General features: G+C 44.3%; 1 protein-coding gene across 4 annotated transcripts in view; it reads left to right on the forward strand.

Moving 5' to 3' along the window:
- Nucleotides 1-2305: 2305 nt before the first annotated feature.
- The window catches only part of aopep (aminopeptidase O (putative)), a 96706-nt gene continuing 75550 nt past the window's right edge, over nt 2306-23461 (forward strand). For 2 of the 4 annotated variants that reach the window (XM_061818232.1, XM_061818233.1), the window contains exons 1-5: nt 2365-3354; nt 4175-4344; nt 6200-6416; nt 7168-7366; nt 7451-7575. In XM_061818232.1, coding sequence (XP_061674216.1) covers nt 2708-3354; nt 4175-4344; nt 6200-6416; nt 7168-7366; nt 7451-7575 — 1358 coding nt within the window. In that variant the 5' untranslated portion in view covers nt 2365-2707. Of the gene's footprint in view, nt 3355-4174; nt 4345-6199; nt 6417-7167; nt 7367-7450; nt 7576-23461 lie in introns of all 4 variants that reach the window. The other 2 variants (XM_061818231.1, XM_061818234.1) reach the window with 2 other exon arrangements.

Genomic DNA, 23461 nt, shown 5'->3' on the forward strand with positions numbered 1-23461 from the left:
GTTTTGAGCAATGTTGCCTCTACGCTGTACGCGTGCACAATTGCGCACAGCTGCTGTGGTCTCTGCGCACAGACATTGCGCACAAAAAATATATATATTTACATAACAGTAACAGTTTGTGCTATTTTGCAATGCAATTTAGTCGGAGAGGAGTAACTGGCTGCTACATCCATCCAATTCACATCGGGCCTGCCAATGCTGCTGACCACGATGGCGTCCTTATGCACACCCGCCACCCCAGTTTCATTCGCAAAATGCACTGGCAACATAGATGAGCTAGACACGGTGCTTTTGTTTACTCTCGATAATAATGGCAAAAGTTCAGCAATCAATCCATTTTTTTTTTTTTTTCAGCCACTTATCCTCATAAAGGGGCGCAGGGGTGCTGGAGCCTATCCCGGGAAATGAGGCGGGGAACGTCCTAAACTAGTTGCCAGCCAATCGCAGGGCACATCGAGACAAATAGCCCCACTCACAATCACACCTAAGGGCAATTTAGAGTGTCCAATTGATGTTGCGTGTTTTTGGGAGGTGGGAGGAAACCGGGGAGAACAGAACATACAAACTCCACACAGGCGGGTCCGGGATTGACCCCGGGACCTCAGTACTGTGAGGCCAACCCTTTCCAGCTGAGCGACCCTGCCGCGCTGGCAAAAGTTCAAAAAAATGAAAAAAGTAATGCTGTTATTTTAAGCTGCAATGACGTAGAACATGCGAATAGAAGAAAAAGCGGTGAAACTGGATGAGATTTTCTCTTTTGAACGGGAACGGTCTTGTTACGGGTATTGCCAAAGACAGAGAAAAGGAACGGGCTGACACTGGTAAACAAAAGGAAGCTAGAACAAGTTCAAATTCTCTATTAGCCATTAACAGGAATGCATTTCTGCTTTCAGTTCAACAAATTCACAATCAATCACATGGCAAAATGCCTGCCTGAGTATACCAGAAAAGCTGATGTTGCAAAAATGATACCTTTGAATTTTTTCTTTCGGTCAAACAAATTATGCAGGATGAAATGGTGTGTCCACGTTGGAACACCCTCATCGAGGATAAAAGCACAGAAAATACACAGACAAAAAACAAGAAAATAGTTCTGTATTTTAAATAAGGGGAGCGAAAATAAGATGCGCCATAAAACTGTTTCGGAGCATCTTTCAGCTGTCACCGAAAAAGATATGTTAGCAATAATTCAATTTTAGACCAAGAAAAACAGACGCCGGTATTTTTGTCGTTTTAAAAAAAATAATAAATAAATTTGGAAGCTGGCTTTCGGATTTGTGGTTTGAAGTTCATCGTCGGGATGATTTGGTTAGCAATCTATTTTTTTTTGCATAAGTTTGACATTTTCATTGTAGGCTAGCAAAAGCACTTTTTTCTTCATTGAAGTGTTCTGATGGGAATGCAAATGCAGTAATTTGATTTTAAAAGGCCATGTACTGTAACTTCAATGGATGAGACACCTGATGTTGTTCGCAATGGTCAAGGGGAACGCTCAGGGCTCCTTGGTGTGTTTGCTCAGACACATAAAATCAAAATTAGAGGGAACGCTGGTTTTGAGGCATATTGATAAAAGCTGGAATCGAAATGTATGACAACGGTGGCATAACCACTCATTGACCGACTAACTGGCGATGCCTGCACGATCCAACGAGAATCAATGGACACAGATTTCATTTGGGATTGAGAGTGTCAGAGGGATGGACTAATTTATCAACGGGTTGCTTGAATTAACGTGACATATAACTGAACTGTGTCATACTAAGAAGGGCCAAAGAGAGATTTCTGTCTGTATGATTCAATACTGCAGATGCCAATCAAAACTGAGCAATTTCTCTGTGAACAACTCTGTTTTGAGTTTCTGATCCACCGTGTAGGTGTCCCCGGCAGCTGTAAATATGTTTTATCATTTTCTTTTGATTTTGTTTTGATGATGACTTTCCAAAACACAGAAATGTAACCGTCCATGTGATGCACATGATACCGGCAAAGCACATTAATAAACTGTAGTGTAGTGTACAGTTGGTATCACTTATTTTCTCGCTTTTTCAAGATGAATAATATCCTCGTTATATTGTTTTGGATCCCTTGGGTTAGAAACAAATAAAAATATGAAGGTAAAATGTTGTGATGGGCACGAAAGACAGATTCATCCCATCGCATGTGATGCATCATGATTGTGGGACATTATCAGCAAGAAAACTTCCTTAATATTTCAATTATTGCGTACTTTATTTTTGGAACGTGTGCTACTTAGTAAAATTTTATCTCGGTGCACAGGTGATTGTCATCTAAAGCCGTTGAACAAGAAAACTACAATTCCCTCTCGTCGCTTGTGTGTGACGTCATCACATTTCGACAGCTTTGGCGGTTTCTTCTGTGTGTCGTTGAAAGTGCAGTCGGCGGTATGTTGACAGCTTTTTTTTTTTTTTTTATAAAGTCTCGCCATTCTCTTGTACGTTCAACCACTGTCAATTCATCGGTAGGTTGTAAGTGTTTCATGAAGACGAAGTCACAGTAGTCGGAGATGTCACGCCGTAAGTTTAGCCGGGGTTCATTCGTCAAACGAAAGCCAAGTTTTTGCTGAACTTGGCATCACTGCGCACGCGTGAACTGTCATGCCTGACACGATGTACTTTAAATGTTATCCAGAAAGTCCTTTTACTGTCACGCGAGGGTGTCACTGTTAATCCTGGTGGTTTACTAACAAATGTGTGTGACAAGAGGAGAGGAAGAAGAGGTGGACTTGAACCCCGATAAAGACGACCTTCCACTTTGTGCCAATACCAGCCACATGCTAGTCAAGCACTATGCTCTGGACCTGAAGGTTCATTTTGACAGGAAAGTCTTCAGTGGTAGTGTGGTTCTGTTCCTGGAGCCAACTGCTTCTGGAGAACCTGAGGAGACCCAAACTGCTCTGCTGGAAAACGATGACCGTTGTTCGAATGATCCACCAGGGGTTGGGACAGCAACCGATCATATCAAGACCTCACCCGATCGTCATTTCACCTTAGTGCTGGACTGCTGTGATGTAACTGTGTCAAAGGTGGAGCAAGTGGACGTCACCTTCTTGTCGAACGCCTTTCCCGGAGTCCGGCACCCGAACCTCATCCACGAGCTGACCTCCATGCCTTCTGCCCTGTGGAGGCGGCAGAAGGAGCTCTACTCGGCGTGCGCCCGTGGCCCCGGTGTTGAGGGCGATGGCGGCCCGCTGCGTTTCCGCAGCGACCGCTGGAGTCTGCGGCTGTGGAAGGAGGAGGTCTCCTCTCCACGGGAGTTTCCCCGGGCCCTGAGGATCTGCTATGAAACGAAGCCTACTGGGGGTTCTGTGAGGTGGACCGAAGACCAGGACGACAGGTGGGTCAAAGGGGAAGAGGAGAGTCTGATGATGTAGTGTTTTCCAATCTTTGTTGTAGCAGGCCACATAATTTTAACCGTAGAAAAATCTCAGCGCACCAAACAAGAACGTCACAAAAAGTGTCGCTTGTTTTATAATCCATCCATCCATTTTCCTCGCTGCTTATCCTCACGAGGGCCAGTAGGAGTGCTGCAGCCTATCGCAGCTGTCAACGGGCAGGAGGCGGGGTACACACTGAACGGGTTGCCAGCCAATCGCATGGCACATGGAGACAAACAGCCGCACTCACAATCACACCTCGGGGCAATATAGTGTGTCCAATTAATGGTGCATGTTTTTGGAATGTGGGAGGAAACCCACGCAGGCACGGGGAGAGCATGCATACTCCACACAGGCGGGTCCGGGATTGAACCCGGAACCTCAGAACTGTTAGGCCAACGCTTTACCAGCTAATCCACCGTGCCACCTTGCTTTATAATAAGAATTATTATTATCGATCCGTTAAGTTCCAGATCTCATCTGCATTAGACCACAATAGACAATAGTCGGTGAAGTATTGACCATGTATTGATAGTATCTATTTTTATTTTAAAGTTTTATGCATGCGCTTCGTCACCAACCCAGGAATGTCGTTTTCATAAATACTCTATGCGCAATTGGCTTTTGACCAATACAGGCTGTCAGCAGGGTTAGGCTCAGGCTTGAAGAGGTTTGTCGAGGCACATTTTTTTCCCCATTTCATTTTTGGTTGAAGTCCAAATTGTACCACCATTTGGGGCGTTTGCCTGGATTTGGTCTCCCATTCATTATTCATTCCAGGGCGTGCGTGTACACCGCCGGCTCGCCCATCAACAACCGAGCGCTCTTTCCCTGCCAGGAGCCGCCTGTTGCCATGTCAACGTGGCAGGCCACGTTGCGGGCCCCCCGCGACTGTGTGGTCTTGATGAGCGGGGAGGAGCAGGTTGCGCCTACTGAAGATGGGGACACAAGTAAGGCTTTTTTTTTTTTTTAAATATATATTTTAAACTCTTGCCTTTTTTGTCTCTCATTTGTTTTCTTCACCTTCCTACCTAGCATTGGTTTTGTAAGAGGTTTTGTGTTGAAAAAGACTGACCTTTTCTTTAGTGATATTCCAATTCTGCTGTTTTATTGTTATATTATCTTTTGAGGAAAAACGGTCAAATGTGTCTTTGTACATTATATCTGCACATGGATTAATGACTATTCTCAAATATACAATGCAAAAAAAAAACCAAAACAACAATTTTTTTTGTAGAATTTGTAAAAAAAACAAACCAAAAAAAACTAGCATTACAACTTTTTTTTCCTTACCATGATAACCTAGTGCAGGGGTCCCCAGACTTTTTTACCCCAAGATCTACTTTTCAAGCAGCCAGCTTCTTGCAAGCTACAGACAAGGGGGGGGGGGTGATGATGAGGATGCTCCCAAACTGTTTTAAGGTTAATGTTATGTTGCCTCCTATATTTAAAATACAGAATTAGCTTTTTGTGCACTGTATTGTCTGTGATTTCATCCTGGATCAGGCTGTGCCAAGGTGGAATTTTAAAATTATACACCATCTCATCCTGCAATTTCTACTTTGGCTTGAGACCAGACCTTTCCCACTTGGAAAAGAGAGAATCTCGTCCAGTTTCACCACTTTTTCTTTGATTATTTACGTACTCCGACAGTCATTGCATCTTGAAACAACAGCATTTCTTTTTTAACTTTCTCCATTGATATGGAAAGTAAACATAAGCAGCATGTCTAGCTCGTCTTTGCTCTACGTTGCCCAGACTGTTTTGCTAACAAAAGCACCGGTGGTGGACGCAGTCATTATAAAACACATTGATGGGCTGTGTAACTTCCGTAACATTAGTAATTATGAGTGTACGTATTTAAGAGCAGTGGTTGGGGGGGGATAAGGTAAACTAGGAAAAAGAAAGTTTGGCGGAGCAGTGGTCGTTGTTAGAGAAAGTTCCGTATGCTGCCTCAAAGAAACCAGTGGCTTTTTCTTTTCATTTTTTTACAGTACATATGTAAATTATGCTGTCGGATGTAACTGCCAGTCATCCCTCACTCAATGAATCACATTGCAAAGTGCCACAAACTGAATCGCTGTATGTTGTACTTTCAATTTGCATTGGATTTTTTTTTTTTTTTTTTTTGGACGGAAAGCAGAATACCTGTGAAGAGACTGCATCAGCGTGCATTTTAGAGGGACCATTGGGTGACGTCTTTTTTTTTTTTTTTTTTTGCCACACTGACCCATGATCGACCAAGACTGCCAATCGCGATCGGCGCATTGAGCACCCCTGACCTAGTGGCTTTCCCCATATGTGAGAATAAATTACAATAAACGAGCCCAAAAAAATTGACTGTAGTCATAATTAGACTTTGCCATCCACACGGCTAGCGATATATTAGTAAGTTGTTGTACATCGACATCACTAATTTGTGTTCAGTTGATTGGAATTTTGACTCACAAATTGCAATACTACCGTAATTCCCGACCTACAGAGTGCACCTGATTATAAGCCTCGGTACACAGAAAGAGTTCAACGCTAGCACGGCACTAGCATTAGCGTGAGTGCGTGGCTAGGGTTAGCGCTGCCAAGGCTTATAACCAAGTGTGCTAACGCTAGCGCCGCATCACTGCATAAACCGCAGGGTTGAAAGCGTGTGGGAAAAAAAAAAAAAAACTGCTTGTAGGCTGGAAGTTACGGTAATGTTCTTATTTTGAGCATTTGAAAAAAATATGCCTAAACAACGAACAAGCATCCCTTTTCTTTTATTTCACGTACGCTTCTCCCATCTGACATTTTACAAGCCTTTGTCTGCAGGTTTGTTGATGTGGAATTACTACGTCACAATGCCCATGCCCGCCTCCACCTTCGCCCTGGCAGTCGGCCACTGGCAGCAAGTCCCTGCTCGGCTTCCTCCTGCATGTGGAAAAGGGGGGAGGGAAAGGTCGCCCGGGTTTGGGGAGTCCGTCCCCGTGTCCTCGCGCGGAGGTTCAAGCAGAGAAGTCGCAAAAGCCTCCGGCCTCTGCACCGACAGGTAGCGTTATTTTTCAAATTTGAATGTATTTGCTTTTTATTTTGGCAAGACCGCTTCCTTTCCTGGCGTCATCGTAGCAATTCTGGCCTTTCCACATTCCATGACAAACCTTTCCCTTTTTCTTCCCCCAAACACGGTGAGGTTTAGGGCGCAGCAGCTCTCGCTCGGCCTTTTTATGACAAATACATCAAAGCGTTGAAAATTCCACACGCCCAGTGTAAATTATCCTTGGAGAGCAAACAAGTAAAGCAGGCGCTGATTTTTATGGCTACAGGATACAGTTAGTGACTGGTTTGCAGGGCCCAGTTGGACTGGGGTCCCCACTCCTTAGCCCCGCTGCGTCTGCCAATGATTTCCAGTAAGCCTCCTCCTCCCGCCCTGGTTTTCCTCCCGCGGCAGTCCAGCCGTAGCCTGCCGCCGGCCTCAGGAATCTCCCACTACAAGGCAGGCCTTTATTTTCAGTGAATGGCTGGAAGGAAACTTGGACGTGGCTCGAAAACCTTTGGATACGTTGTCAGCGCTGGTTGTTGCGTTTCGAAAGAATACGATTGCATAGTGACACCTTGATATTTTTAGGAGCGGTTTTGTGTACGGTCCATATTTCCGTGGCTTTCGTTCCCACGCTTAGAACAAAGAGACGGCACACATGGAATGAGTATTGTACCTCACGCACGCTGTGCGCCTAACCTATTAAAAGGCGTTTTATTGACCTTGGATTAAACTCGTCTTTTCCCTTCCAATGCGTTCCAAGGAAAGAACGGCCCGCCTGCTCGGGCTCGTCTTCTCAGCACGAGTGCGTCTCTGTGCCCGACCGTTCAGCCGTGTTGGATGGTGGCTTCCCTTGCTCCCATGGCGACTACCCTTGCCGGTTCGTCGAACGCGCCGTGAAGTCTGAGCGTGTGATCCCGCACCGTGTGTTTGCCCCCGTCAAACTTCTGCAGAAGGCGCAGGTGGGGTGCCTTCACACGTTCAACAATAATAATAATAATAATAATAATGTTCATGTTAAAGACGTGTTAACGTTCTCGTCTTAGACCGGAATCCTTGCCCTATTGCCGCGATGTTTAGCCGCAGCCCACGCGGTTCTTGGCGTTCATCCCTTCCCCCGACTTGACGTTCTCATCGTGCCAGCAGGGTTTTCCAGTTTGGGGATGGCCAGGTAAGAACACACACACGGGTGGAGAATGGGATTGGGTACGGCCTGCGGTCATCAACAAATATCGACTGACTCTGTTTGTTAAAAATCGTTGTAGCGTATTTACTGGAACATCGGTCAAGCAGTGCTTATAAATCTTCAGATTTTATTTTTTTTTTAGGTGTCTTCGCCTTTTTGGAGTACACGAGCTCCAATTTTCATATTGCAACAAAAACCTGAAGTTTGGGTGCCGCACTGTTGATGCTTTAATCCGCTGCCCGAGCGCCACTTTCCTTCTTTCTCCAGCGTTGATTCATGGGTTTGTTTTGCACGTGAACCCCCCTCCCTCTTCATTCTTCTTTAAGAGGTCCTCACTGTCGGGACCTCGTGTCATTCCCCATTATTTATCTCCTCTTATGTCATGTGGCCCTCACCTCCTTCCCGTCAAAACAAGATTTGGGTTTTCCTCATCCTTCCCAAATGTACCACATCTGCAAAATGCTCTCACCCTTAACTCATCTCTGTGGTTACTCCTCCAATACTCCCACCCCCCACCCCACTCCACTCCTCGGCAGTGGTTCAGGTGGTCTCCAGGCTCTCCTCTCCACACTGCCAGACTTGTGTTGATGTTTTTGCGTGCAGTCTAAGCGGAGGTCTGCCCGTTGATGTGTGGGGGCAGCGACGGAGCAAGACTCCGTCACGGTTCTCCGCTGGGAAGATAGATTTGCTTTTATGCATATCTTTGTTAGTGTGTCCTCTTCACCTTCTTCCCACTCCATTTTCTCTTATATCTTCTACTTTACGTGGCTGATGCCGCCACTTCTTTTACGTCTCGTAATTTGTCTTCAGAATTTCTTCAATATGCAGTATGTGTCCATTATTATTTGGTCTCTGCTATACAGCTGGCACATGGTTGGCCACATAATGATTTATTTTCTCAGTAAATGTAACCCAATACATGTAAGATTTCATCCCTCCTTTTTCCCCTCCATCCTGATGACATTTTTTTTCTGGAAAAATATTAATTCATTCTTACTTTTCCTTGTAAAAATAATTTATTTATAATTTAATATTTTGAATTTTTTCCCTGGATTTTTTTTTCAGACTTCGACAAATTTATATGTCTTGTAATTTTTTTCCCCCTCTCGAACTGATGGTTATACCGGTGTGATTTTTTTTTTTTTTTTTTTTTTTTTTGTGTGGCCCATTGAAAAATTTGGTCGCACATATGCCTACTCACACTATCTATCTATCTATCTATCTATCTATCTATCTATCTATCTATCTATCTCTCTATCTATCTATCTATCATCTATCTATCTATCTATCTATCTATCTATCTATCTATCTATCTATCTATCTATCTATCTATATCTATCTATCTATCTATATCTATCTATCTATCTATCTATCTATCTTTTTTCTTTGGCCGCTTATCCTCACGAGGGTCCCAGCTGTCAGCGAGGAGGAGGCGGGGTACACCCTGAACCGGTTGTCAGCCAATCGCAGGGCACATGGAGACAAACAGCCCCACTCACGATCTTACCTAGGGGCAATTTAGAGTGTCCAATTAATGTTGCGTGTTTTTGGGATGTGGGAAGAAACCGGAGTGCCCGGAGAAAACCCACGCAGGCATGGGGAGAACATGCAAACTCCACACAGGCGGGGCCGGGATGGAACTCGGGACCTCAGAACTGTGAGGCCAACGCTTTACCAGCTGACCCACCATTCCACCCACACTGTATATTTTTCCTGAATATCATATTATATTAAAGATTAAAGGAATATGCGCACGCCTAGTACCGAAATATCAAGTCGAAACAATGGATGAATGAAGCTAATAAGATTGAAGCTGGAATGTTGAGCTTTATGGCCGAGCCATGATTGTGTTGACAAAGAAAAGTGATTTTGGGTGGTCAGTCAACATTGTCCACGTCTCTGTTATTTTATTCCCCGCAAGACTGGATGTGAGCCCATCGCCACAAAAGTCTGCTCAGTCCGTCACACCCCCAGATTAGCTCCTCTCGCAAACATTTGCGGAGCGTACGGGTCGTTGCCTGGGCCACGTCTCAACTTTGCGCGTTTATGACTGCAAATCTTTCCCCTGAAATGCCCTTCGAGCCAAACCCCTCATCTCATAAAACTCTTTTCTGCGCTGCGTTTATTTTTGAAATTGTAGCACATCGACTGCTCCGCCGTAGCTGTTTGCCAGATAGATGTCGGGAGGTCTGCTAACTCGGTTCAGCAGAAAAAGATTTAAGGACTTCATTAAGCTTGAGACAGCACCTGCATTGACTCCCTGTAGAACTCAGGATGGGTCTCAGCTCGGTCATCTCACCGGAATCCTCCCTTCATCGCGGGTGGTTCGGGTCCCAAGTTGCCCACGCACGTCACGGCAGGGAGTCGCGCCTTCGGAAGGTGAGGAGGTCAACCATAACGGAGGATTGAGACGGAGATGAGACACAGGGGTGGGGTTCGCCACAGGCCAACGGACCCCCGGGATGTGGGAGAGGATGTGCGGATTATTCCCAGCAACAAAAGCCATTAGCCTCTGGAAGGACTTCAGAGACGGGGCGCTATTTAATCTCGAAATTGGGAGGCATGTGGGGACCGGCTTGGGATCGGGCCAAATGCCGATTTTGTGCAGTGGCCTGACGGAAACAGCAGGAGTGGAGGGTCCTGTGGCAGCCAGGCATGAAGCTGTTGTAGTGTGATCCAGGGGAGAGGGGGGAGGGGGGGAGGGGGGAGGTGAAGGATTCACAGTGGTGTGAAGTTTTTATGCTCAGATACGCAGCGGGAGGGCAGGAAACGCAAGATTAAGAAGTCAAGTAAGGGCAGGTCTACATTCTAAGACTGCCTCGCTGTGTAATCTCAACACACACACACGCGTGTGAACAAGGCTTACATAAATACAGACATAATGCCAGTCTGCACTTTATAGAATTTATAAATTCTAACTGCTTTTATCCAACTATGAAAAGTGCTCTTTTTTTTTTTTTTTTTTCCCTCATTATAAGAATCTCAGTTCAACTGAAGCTTGAAATAAATTCTGCCCTTTACCCAACCGGCTGTATCTCGATAACTAGCAATATGCTTTTTGTATACATGGGGAAATATTATTCAGTAAATTGGTAGATATCTGGATAGGTAGATTTCTTAAAATGGACCCTAATTTGAGCATTTTTTCCCAGGTCCGAATATCGGATGTCACTGAAAGATTATCTTGGGGTGTATTAAGAGGTTTTTTTTTTTTTTTTTTAATTCTTTCCCCAGATGTGCTCCTGAATGGCAGGGGCCGACAATACTACATGCTAAACCTGTTGAATTTTTTCGTGTGTGGTCAAAATTACCATTACGAGCTAAGTTAAGCGGTTGGCTAGCTTCTTCGATTCCTTTTTCTACTCCTACTCCTATTCCTTTTTCTTCTTTCTTTTTTTTCCTGGCGGTCGGGGGTGCTCTGTGGCACTTTGCTGCCGCTCTCAGGTCAGCGGTGGGACAATTTGGTGTTGGCCAGCCGACTCATGATGGCCATTGGGCAATCATTATGTGTGCGGCGTGCAGTGTTGGTCAACTCGTGTACACACACTCCAGAAGTTCTAAGCACTGACTTGCCATTTTGATGCCCGTAAAATCCATCCATTTACTGAGCCACTTATCCTCACAAGGGTCGCTGCAGTACTGGAGCCTATCCCAGCTATCGTCGGACTGGAGAAAGGGTACTCACTGAACTAGTTGGCAGCCAACAGTAATACTCGCAATCACACCTAAGGGTAATTTAGAGACCCCAATTAATGCATGTTTTTGGGATGTGGGAGAAAACCGGAGTGCTTGGAGAAAACCTGCGCAGGCACGGGGAGAACATGTAAAACTCCACACAGGCGGGGCCGGTATTTGAGCCCCAGTCCTCAGAACTGTGAGGCCAATGATCTTGCCACCGTTAATAGTTTTGAAATTATATCATCACAGTCTGCTTATATTGGGCCCAAGTGTGGCAATGACCTACTAGATCCAGCAGATGGAGCTGCTTTTTAATACGCATTGCAGTGGAGTGCACGCCATCACCCCCACGTCAGAATTGTTCACCCTTGGCAGAAGTCTACGTTCTATTGAGTAGCTGACTATTTTCTTTAACCTCTTGTGTTAGCCATGTGGGTTACTAATTGGTTCACTCTCCTGACTTCTGTGCACACAAGAGTGGATTGAGTTCCCACACCTGTGACGGCATGAATGTGAATGGCGATGGTTGTCGGTCTTCGTGTGCCCCGTGATTGACGTTGGATCAGTTAAGGGTGTCGCCGAAAGCCATCTTTGATAGAATCCGGCTACCCACGACACAGAACAGGATAAGCAATATGCAAACATGGACGGGAGCCGAAAGGAAAAGAAGAAGATTCAAAATGTGTATACATTTTTGAGGGACGTCCTGTATATGTACATACGGTATATAACATATCCCTTGGGTCCACTTAAAACTCACCTTCAACTCACTCGATCTACTGAAGGGATGAATACTTTGGTGAAATCTCGTTGCATCTCGACCGCGTCATTTGCTTCCGACTGGGAGTGACAGGAAGGCCGCTGTGTTTCCTCTGCTCTCTTTGAAGCCGGCTGGACTCGTCGTAGCCATCAGATACGAGTGTGGCTTTGCAGCAAAGCCAAATGAGGACATGCCAGGAAGAGTGGTAATCCACCCTCCCTAGAAGCTTTTGTTGAGAAATGACATAAGTGTTGAAATGGGCCCATTTGTGGCCGTGGGTGATGAGGGTTTTGTTATGTTTCGCTGCTCACACACAGATTTCTGCGCTTGTCTTGATATGAATGCGTCCATTGTTCTTGCAGCGGTTGAGATATGTGTTCCGGGATGATGTCACACAAACGCACACGTGTCATTGTCGTGTTGTTTTCAAACAGGCCAAAGGGAGATGACCCTATATTCTTGATAGTGTGTGGGGGCGGTGATAGCCCTAATCCTCTTTTTTTTTTTTTTTTTAATCGATTCCTTTTTATGCCTCCCAACGCTTAGGTGGCTGTCTGAACAAAATTGGGTAAGAAAAAAAATAAATAAATGACCATGGACCTTCTCCTTGCAGTGCAGCAGCCATATAGCTGTCGAAGTTTGAAATTATATCATGGCGTATACCTCTTGACCTTACTAAGTAGCACCGGAGCATTTTCAGCTTGACTTCAGTTGACTACATCCCATGTTTATGGTCTCGCAGGAAGTTACATTGGTCCCATTTAGGAGGAAGTTACGCGCCGGGCTGCCCGAGGCTCACGGCACCCCGCTGGATGCTATCCAGCTGCCTCGTCGCCCTTTAGTGCAGAGACACCTTTTAAAACTTTTATTGGACTGATCCCATGATTGTGTGATTTCATGGTTGTCCAGTAATTAGAAGATTGCTGCTTTTAGTGTCAGCTCCAGAGCCAAGTGAACATTTACAATAACATTCCAGCAAACAATTTTTTTCATAGCATAACACGAATTCAACAATTCTCATTTACTCAAAGCTTCTAAAACGGAGGTCAGGAACCCTTTCCACTGAGAGAGCCGTAAAGGCCAAATATTTAAAAAGGTACTTTCAAAAGAGCCAAACGGTATTTTAAAAAAACAAGTACAAGTGTATTTGCACATTTATGTAAGACCAAGACTTGTAGAGTACAATAAGTCTCTAAATTATTTTAAATAACGTTGTTGCACTGTTGCTCACCAATGATGACAAAAGTACTTCTGACCATGAATGCGACAGCTCGTGCTGCACAGTTTTGTCGATGGCTTTGGAGTCTGTTTCATACATCGTCACGAAGGCCTTGAGACTTCCATCCGTTAATTGTGAACGTAATTCAATTTGATTTGCCACCATGTTGGTACGATGGTGAACAGTTCTTGCCGACAAAGGCGTGTCTTTTATTCGTTTGATTATGTTGTCTTTATGCGAAGTTGGCAAAATGTTTATTGGCAACGTCGAGTACGAGTGCTTTGGCATCCTCCCCATCTCTGAGTTTAAGACACACAGCAGAACCGTCTCTCTCCACCAAGGCTGTCCATTGTTGTTGAAAACTACGGTGGTACTCATATTTTTCTCTCTGAGCGACCTTTGCCAAAACCGTTTCCACAATTAGTTGTTATGACACGATCAGCCTTGGACCCTTATACAACGCTGGACATCGACTACCACGCAAAAACTATGGCAACCCCACGAGGCCAAACTGTCTCTACGTCATTTCAGTTACCTCCCACACCTAACTACGGCAACCCCACTAGGACAAACATTTGCCATATGCAACCACCAAAAGAGCCAAGTATGGCTCGTGAGCCATAGGTTCCCCACCCCTGTTCTAAAATACAGAAAACCCATAGCCATTCTAATTTCTAGCTGCTGCATATTAAAGCTTAGAATTTCGAGTCATGAGAGTACAGGGAGCCCTCGATCAATCACCTATGTGAACACAGTGGTAACGTTATAATGACAGTAAATATTTGTATGTAAAAGACTTCTAAGGTTAGATGAAATAATCAAATGAAAAACAGTATGGCGCGCACCGCATTAGCTTGTAATCTTTTGCGACTGTGTGTGGAAGAGAGCACTGAGCTGAACCCTCTGTATTGTTTATCCACTGGGCGCAGTAAATGTACACTTCACTTTATTCATTTCATTTTCTTGAGCGACATACATGCAACAACGTCCTCGTGTTCCACCAATCAGGAAGGAATCCAACATACTCTCTTGTCCTCCACAATTTTTTTTCAACGTTTAGACAATTTAAAAAAAATTTGCATTTTCTGGCACAGTTGTTAACCCTGAGCAGCCAAGAGTACTTTATCGACAATGTTTTTTTTTTTTTTACATTTTCAATGAGCTTCTCAGTTCACTTACTAGACTTTATCTTCTTCTTCTTCTTCTTTCGGCTTGTCCAGTTAGGGGTCACCGCAGCATGTCATATTTTTCCCTTCTAAGCCTATCTCGTGCATCTTCCTCTCTAACACCCGACTGTCCTCATGTCCTCCCTCACAACATCCATCAACCTTTTCTTTGGTCTTCCTCTCTCTCGCTCTTTTGCTTGGCAGCTCCATCCTCAGCACCCTTCTACCAATATACTCACTCTCTCGAGAACCTTAACATCTTCATTTTTGCCACCTCCATTTCTGCTTCCCGTTGTCTCTTCAGCGCCACCGTCTCTAATCCGTACATGGTGGCCGGCCTCACCGCTGTTTTCTAAACTTTGCCCTTCATCCTAGCGGAGTCTCTTCTGTCACATAGAACGCCAGACACCCACCGCCAACTGTTCCACCCCGCTTGGACCCGTTGCTTCACTTCCTTACCACACTCACCATTGCACCGTAGTGTTGACCCCAACTATTTGAAGTCCTCCACCCTCGCTATCTATTCTCCCCTGGAGCTTCACTCTTCCTCCTCCACCCCTCACATTCATGCACATATATTCTGTTTTAAGTTCACTTACTAGGCTAGAGTTGACCAAACCGTGGCTCTCGAGCCACATGCGTCTCTTTGGCTCCTTTCGTGCGGCTCTCGCGAAGGCACGAAAACAGATTGAAGTACTGTTTATGTGCGTGTGCTTTGCTTGAGTTTATTACAGTTGTTACGGGTATTGCAACAACAATCTCAGTGCGTGTGCGCATTTGCGTCAATGTCTGAGTGAGACAGGACTGCGCAGGCGTGTGAAGCAGGCGGGTGAGTAGGGAAAAAAAGCTCGACAGCGACCGGGGAAGAGTGGCTTTATTGTTCCCGCCGCCCACCTCAGTTATGCAACGAGATAAGGGAGTTAAACCCGAGGAGGACGACCTCGGCACGGAGAAGACGTCTCCCCTGCGTCTCCCGACTACGGTCACGTGACCGCAGCAGGAAAGGTTAACACGGTATTTTCGCAAAACTGGGATGCGCATTGGAAGAAAATTACTGAAAGTTTCCCAGTCGGATCGTGATCTTTGGAGGAAAAAAATGGTAAATTTCATTCTCAAAATGCCAGGGGAAAATGGACAGTTAAATGAAAATATGTGGATGAACACAGGACAGAAGAGTGCTTTTTTTTTTTTTTTAAAGCGGAACGGCAAGCCACTCAGATGTCAGACGTTTATCGTGCATTTCACAGCTTCAAATCTTCACTTCAGCGCACTCCACGACCTGGGAGTTCCAAAAATGACCAGTCACAAGTTAGCACTATTTCAAAAGAATAATGACCCATCCAGAGACTAATGCGTGCATCACATCAAGTGGCTTGGAACATTTGCAAGGGCCTAAAAGCCATACAATGAAGGGTAATTTATTAAAAAAAAAAATGTCTTCGCAATGTCACTGAAATCACAAATGCTATCAGACTTTCAACTGTTCCACCACACTGAACAAAACATATCAGACATTATTAGCATGGCTACTGATTCATATTTGCACTTTGACCTCATATCATGTGAGTATTATTCTAGTGTTGCATTTGCTGACAATTGTGACATACAAGACGAGACTTGGTTGGTTGAACTGTAAGTTTTTCTGTGAGAGAAGACACAATTCATATTTTTTTTAATTGCTGGCCTGTGGTCTTGATACTCTGTAGGAGTCGATTTTTCTCGTTATATTTTTGGTGTGTGACATTTAAAATAAATCTGGCTGAGCAAAGGTGTGCGTGTGTGAGGAGGGAATGATGTCCGTGTGTATGATGTGGCTCTTTGTCGTAACACAATAAAAAAAATGTGGCTCTTCATCTCTGACTGGTTGGCCACCCCTGCACTAGACCAAGGCAGCTGATGCAGCCTGTTCAAGCTTCTCATTGTTTAAATTATACTCGGTTCCACATTCGGTGTGATTTCTTCCACATTTTTGTAGTGAGATGAGATTATGTAGAGTCGCTGCCCACCTCACTGCAGTCATGGAGGTTTTCTGAAATTTGTTGGGTTGCCATCGCAGCTATTCCTTGAGAACTTTTAAATCTGATTTGCTACCAGAACTGGCAAAGTCTCACTATTTTGTTGTTGTTGTTGTTGTTATTGCAAACATCAAGAGCTGTTTGACTTGGCAGTTGACGTCAGACATCTTTGGGGTACAAATTGGCCGTGGCAGGAAATGCAGAGAGTTTTTTTCATCGATGAAATTTGCACAGCTAGCAAGTCTGGTTCTTAGACACGGCCTTTTAGAGGTTTGAGTGTAAACTGTTGTGAAGATAAAAGTTGAGAGTCTCACTTCGATATTAAACTGACTCTAGGATTCAGCATTCAGCTCCGGTTTGAGCTTGATGTAATTAACCCTAAATGGGAAATCTGTTATTCTGTAGTTTTCGGGTCAGATTTGATAAGATATGGTGTAACCTCGACTAAAAAACCAAATTTGAAACCCTCTTCCAAGCCTGAAAATGGTTTGGGACCTTGGAGTCACCATTGGGTTTTCTTTGCAGTAGAAAACTGCCTTGATGGGTACGGAATTGTTCACCGTGATATTATTCCCAGGTTTATTTCTTCTACAGTCTTTCACTTTGTACAATACGGTTAATTTCAATTTCCTTTCAGAATTTCGGCACCCAAGTCGTATTACAATTGCCTGATGCTACCTCCAACGAATGCTCCTAGTCGCAGCAGATCATGCCCATTTAAAGGGCAAAGAACACCTAAAACCCGCAATTTGGTCCTTTTGCTATTCCCCCACGTCTTGTCCTCCTCTCTCCTCTTTATCGCGTCTCAAAGGATTTCCTGCCTTTCTGCTCTCCTCTCCGGCTCGCAGTAACCCTAGAAGTGTGCGACAGTCTTAGCTTTTCTGTAGCGACTTGGGAGGTATTGTGGGAGGAAGGTGTGATTTTTTTTTTTTTTTTTTTTTTTTGGGGGGGGGGTGAGTGGAGTTGGTTTTCTTTTGCATGTGAGGGGGGACATGTGTTAATCAAGTAGTCAAGGATGAGCTGTTTTTTTCTTCCCACCTTGAGTGAATGTCCTCCGTTTCTGTGGGACCATAAAGGCACCGTGACGGGATGAAAAGGCAACTCCGCATGCCTGCACATGGACAGAGGATGGAGGAGTGTCCTGTGTACACTTTAAGGTGATTACAAGTAGTTAAGACTTTTGGGGGGGGGGGGGGGGGGCTTTTTTTTTTTTTTTTAATTCTGGTAACCTTTGTTCTTTCTGCTGTCCTGGGGAACACAGCTAACAAATCCAAAGTGTTTGCACCGGTTGTTTAGGCAGCAATTCTCTGTGCTCTTGATGGCTCAGCATTTTCTACAGGACATGCAGCTTTGCTTCACTTGAAGCTTGAAATCCTACTATGTTCCTTTTTTTTTAAAACCTGGATTGGAAACACCTGACTGGAACCCATAACCTTGTTTTGGAACCCCAATTGGAAAGCCTATCCCTTGTTTAAAACTGAAATTTGAAACTGTAAACCTGTCTTGAAACCATTATTTGAAACCCTATCATTTGTTTGAAAAACTTTATTTCAAAGCGTAACTCTGATATGACTTCTGAGCCCCACCTAGAAACCCTAATTTGAAACCCTTGAAATTCCATCCCTTCTTTAAAATCTTGATTTCAAAAACATTTTGGAAACCCTAAACCAGCTCTTAGCCCTAACTTTGACTTGAAATCCTAATTTGAAACTACAGCCCTTTTAAAACCATACTTTGAAAGCCTATCCCTTGTTTGAAACTTTAATTTCTAAACATTAGACCAGGTTTGAAACTCTCATTTGAAACCCTAACTCTGTCTTAAAACCCTAGCCCTTCTCTGAAAACTTAATTTAAAAACAAACCCTTCTTACATCACAATCCCATTTTGAAACCCTCACTTGAAACACTTACTAAAGCCCAATTCTAATTCTAACCTTGCCTTAAAACATCTACTTAAACCATCAGTTATTTGCAGCCTCATTTCTTTCCACTGTTCTTTTCTACTAATCCTCCATCCATTGTTGGGACCTTTTTCTAACCATGAAATAAAGTATTACCCGCACTTGAAGCTTGAACCCGAGCAATTTGACTCCGGACGAGAGCCGCAGCTGACACGCTTTGTTGTAAAAATGTGTAACTATTTCCTAGTCAAGAATAAACGAACAATTTATTCTTGATAGTTTAAGGATTTTACGATCAACTGTAAAAGTGTATTTCCAGCATTACTCAAAATTATAGCTACTGTTGAACCCCCACCACCACCACCGGAGGTGAGATCCTCTCACCGCCACCATTGTGATCAATGATCAGATAACCGGGATGTGTTGCATTGAACTGCCCTCGGATGTGAACCTGCCGGCAACAGCTGCAAGTAACAGTAAAGCAGACACACTGTCCTATAACTCTGGATTAAAGGCCATGGCAAGACAGGCCTGTCCCTGCACACCCATTCCCCTAACTAATGGATGAGTCCACAGTACCCATTGCAAGAAGTGATGGATGGATCCATTGTGCAGCATAGGGGACACGGCTGCTTTTGATGTGTGTCCTGAGCTTTGTGTGTGTTTGTGTGGAACCTTGAGGCTGAGGGTAATTTCATCTGTCTGTGCAAAGCCAGACGCTTTAATGTGTGTGGGACCCCTGTGAAACAAAGTGCTGTGAAAAGCTATGCTGTAATATTTTCCTCTTGCCTCGCGTTGCTCACGGCCTCAGGGAGAGGGCTACGCTCCAAGCCCTTTCCGAGTTACAAGTCTTGCATTCTGTACATTTTGCTGTCTGTCAGCACACAGACTAAATATATCGCTGCAGTTAAATGATGTTGCTAACAATTATTTTACAGTACGCGGGGTCCTCTGTCTACAACGGTCCTGAGACGAGGTTTTTAGGTGGCAAACAACAAGCAGTGTACTTGGTTTTTGCAGTGCTGTGAGAATATTTAGTCACATGGCTCACAATAGGGGACGCTCAGTCATTGTCGTACTTACTCTTTTTTTTGTACGATTGTTGTATAATTAAGGCCTAGAGGTATTTCACTGTCAACATCTACTTGAGAAAAGCAGCCCCAAAGGCTTGCTGCTTCCAGCCGCATGCTTCACTGTAGCTATGCTGTTCTTTTGGTGATGACCTGCGTTGTGTTTTCGACAAACATACGTTTTGGAATTGTGGCAAAAAAAAAAAACTTCGACCTTGGTTTCATCAGAACTTTACACATTTTCCCACATTAGTTTTTGAGATTTAAATGTTGTTGTTTTTTTTCCTCAGTAAGAAAAGGCTTCTGTCTTCACGCTTGAAGGCAATCCGTTTGTTTGCGTCCCAGTCTTGCACTTTCCTGATCAAAGATGCCAAGTAGATATATGAAATCGAGTGATTGATTGATTGATTGATTGCGGACACAAAATACAGTTTCTATGTCAAACCACAGTATTCTTAACAATGCTTATTGGCAGTGTATTCACTACGTTTGTGGGTGTGGCAGTAGCGCGTTCCTCTGCTAATGTGCGGTTATGAGCACAGTATAACGCCTAACTGTTTTATTATTTTTTTTTTACGATTACTATATTCTCAAGATGATGCATCGCACTTTCACAGTCTACCACCTCACAGACTCGTTCCCTGGCGTTGTATAACAAAGGAACAACATTCTGTTTATCACCTACCATTAGAAATATGTTTTCCGCCTCAACCTTTCTCACTGAAGCCGAATGGAAGAAGGATCCTGAGTGCTGTGCGATGAATGATGCATTTTGCATGCAAATAAGTACATGAAGGGAAGAATGTGTTTGTCACGGGCCTTCCCGTCAACATTGAGTGATGGGAACTTGTCGAAGCCAGATGAACTCAAACATAACCTTGCCAAGGTATTACTGAATTGTGGTGATATAGCGTATCTGATTTTCACCATTTTAGGTTCCTCTTTTTTTTTTTTTTTTTTTTTTGTGCATAAGTCTGAAACTGCACCCGATGACGCTGGGTGTCCAGCATGCCTTGCCCTTCCCGTGCTATATGAGAACAGACCAGCTTGGTTCTCATCATTAGTTACGTTATTTTAATCAAATTGGCCCATTTCTATCACTACCGTTTGCAGATAGCTTGCTAGCTATGCTTTCACCCCGAAAAGTGGCAAACCAAGTACAGAAGACATGATAACTGAGTGTGCCTGGGAGGCAAGTCTCCTCTCATTGAAGAGCTGGCTTTGCGGTCAACATTCTTGCTGCCTTCATCTTTTTTTTCATCTGTTAATGTTATTTTTGTCATCTGTCACTGAAGCCGTATTGTTATTGTTTAGCTGGGACAGTGAGAACGTCGCTATGCTTTAGAATAGATTTCCATTGAAATGAAGTCTCAAGAATTAGGATTATCTCGAACTTAATCCATATATCGCCTGCGCAACCATTGACAACTAAGAGTGACCTTCTGTATTGTCAGCGGACCTTTCTGATAGCAATCTTAAACTCTGCCCCCTTAGCCATGTCCCACAAGTTTTCAAAATGGCGATTGAACAGAACATGTTTGAAGTCGTTTGTCTATCGCGTATTCCAGATAAATTCGGGTATGTTTATTGCCAAATGCGTCAGACTTATCCAAGAGAGTTCTACAGAGAGGTCTCAACTATTTCACACAAGGATATGTACACAGAATTAAGATTTTGGACGGAGCAGGACGCAATGTCAGAGTTACAGCGAAACGTTGGCAATCGATGCAAAAAAGTTTGACGCCTCACAAACTTCATATTGAAGTCCAACAGGATAAAATAGTGGAATCCTACTGCGCATATAAAGCAGGGTGAGTACTTTTTACTTGGAAAGATCATGAGTAATATCATAGTAGTCTTTATAAGTGAGTGGGTGTATTTATTTGATTTGGCCCGTAACCGAACCCATTGCTCTGTCTTAAAAGTCCGATGTGATACAAAAGGGCAAATAGACGTTTCTCGTGCATGACATGGCGCATTTATGTATCACTAACCCGACTCTTCGGCATAAAACACGACACACTTCATTCAGCAGGTCAGTGACACACAAACAAAGTAAAAGTTGCTCTCCTGCAATGTATAAAGCGCTGATAATAATGAAATCAAACTCAGAGAAGATACTTCTCCCTCATTTACCTTCGAACATACAGCCTTGTGTTTATTGGTATTGTCCGTATTTAGTTGTACGTGTGCTCTTCCGTGAGCCTTAATCCATTGTAGACACTTCGTCAACTGTGTTTTAGGCTTTGGAAAACGAGTCAACCTCGCAGGATATCTTTCATCAGAATTGCACGCTCCACTGACGCATCTGAGGACCATTTTCTTCGTAACCTTAACTTTTCCAAGCCCACGCTACTGATAACCGGCATTGCTTGTGGGAAAACATGGCGAGAGGGGGTTAAGACAATGCGGCTATCTGATTGGCTATTATTGTACGAGCGATTGACAGGTCGGAAAGGTCCATTGCTGCCTCATTGAGGCTGCTAGGAAACATATTTCAGTTAAATGGATGATATGCAAACAAGTCTGAAAGCAGCTAACCAATTCGCTTAGATCGGTGACATGAACAAACCCAAAAGAATGCCCCCCACCAGCCCCCGGCTGCTCATAAATATCGGCTGATAATGGAGCGTGCCCCGAGTGACAAGCAGTCGTTTAGGACAGGCAGTCGTTTAACAGATGTGTTGTCCCGTCGCAGCTTCTACGTGACTCGGCAGCAGAAACGGCGGCGGGTGACACAATCGGAGCAGACGGTCAACTCGCCAGTTTGAGTGTTTGTAATGTTTTAAATCTATGCAATAGCATTGCTGCCAAAACACACACACATGGACTCACTGACATTCCTCTGGCATGACATCAGAGTTTGGACTGCACCAGGAATGAATGGCATAGGATTGTTTTGCTGTTAAGAGAGGATGGCTCCGCTATCGCTATCCAGGTGATATGGATTAAAAGTGGCTTTAGTGAGGTTTGTAAACGTTTGTGTGAGTGAGAAGTGTTGTTGTTCTTTTCCTTCTTGGAACGTCTTTACGTACGGCATGCTTGGCCTCATCAGTTTATGACCCGTGTGGATCCGTGTGATACGAGGCTGACCTCCTTAGAGTCGCTTTTTCCATGCATGATTGTGCTGTTGATGTTAAGCTCTTGACAGCAACCAAAAACTGCAGTGTAACCTTAATGCTCATTTATTTAATCACGAAGCCTTTTTTGTTTTGTTTTGTTTAGCAAACGAGAGTAGCAGATGATCCTCTTAGGGACGCGTGACCTGTGATATCTATTTATTTGCAGACTGTGAGGCGATGCAATCTATGCGGTTTGGGTGTCTCTCTGGGGGCCCCGGCCTGGCCCCCGTGCTCATGTGATCTGGCCCTACATGGACTGGCATTTGGCCTGACCCTGTGGGGGCCCCCGTCTGGGAAGCACAGAGCTGATCTGCAGCCAGCCTGGAATTCCAGACATTAGGAGTCAGACTTGTTAAAAAAGGACGAAGGCTGGTAGGAGTTTGGTCAAATAGGCCACAGTGTCTAAAATAGCCCACTGAAGTCCAAGAAGGAGGGATGAGACAAAGCTTATTCCCGTCGGCTGACATTAGGAGCGGGCGACCTTTTCGTTGATAGAAAAGAATAGACAACAGCGTACTTTGTGCGAATGTCATCTTTCATGTGGCTTTTGTCCGTTGCCTTTCTTCCCCTCTCACTGAAAGGTTTATGTTTGCATGTGTCTCGATGAATCTACGGCATTTCCTCGTATAGTGGCTTGGGGGGTGTACTCATCTGTAGCGAGTACCATGCGTGTAATAGAGGTAAAGCGTTTATTGGGGGGGGGGGGGGACGGACACACACACACCTTCATATGTACCAATGCGTTTTCCCTATAGTGTGTTTTTAAAATAATTTTTGCACAAATCCATTCATCCATTTTCTATAGTGGGTAACCTCACGGGGTCAAGTGTGAGCTGGGGTGCATCCCACCTGAGTTTGGGCGATATGCAAGGAACACCTTGAATTGGTTTCCAGCTAATGGCAGGCCCCACATAGACAAACAACCATTCACTTTCTCACC

The sequence above is a fragment of the Syngnathoides biaculeatus genome, chromosome 4 (genome assembly GCF_019802595.1).
Source record: "Syngnathoides biaculeatus isolate LvHL_M chromosome 4, ASM1980259v1, whole genome shotgun sequence".
Classification (NCBI taxonomy): Eukaryota; Metazoa; Chordata; class Actinopteri; order Syngnathiformes; family Syngnathidae; genus Syngnathoides; species Syngnathoides biaculeatus.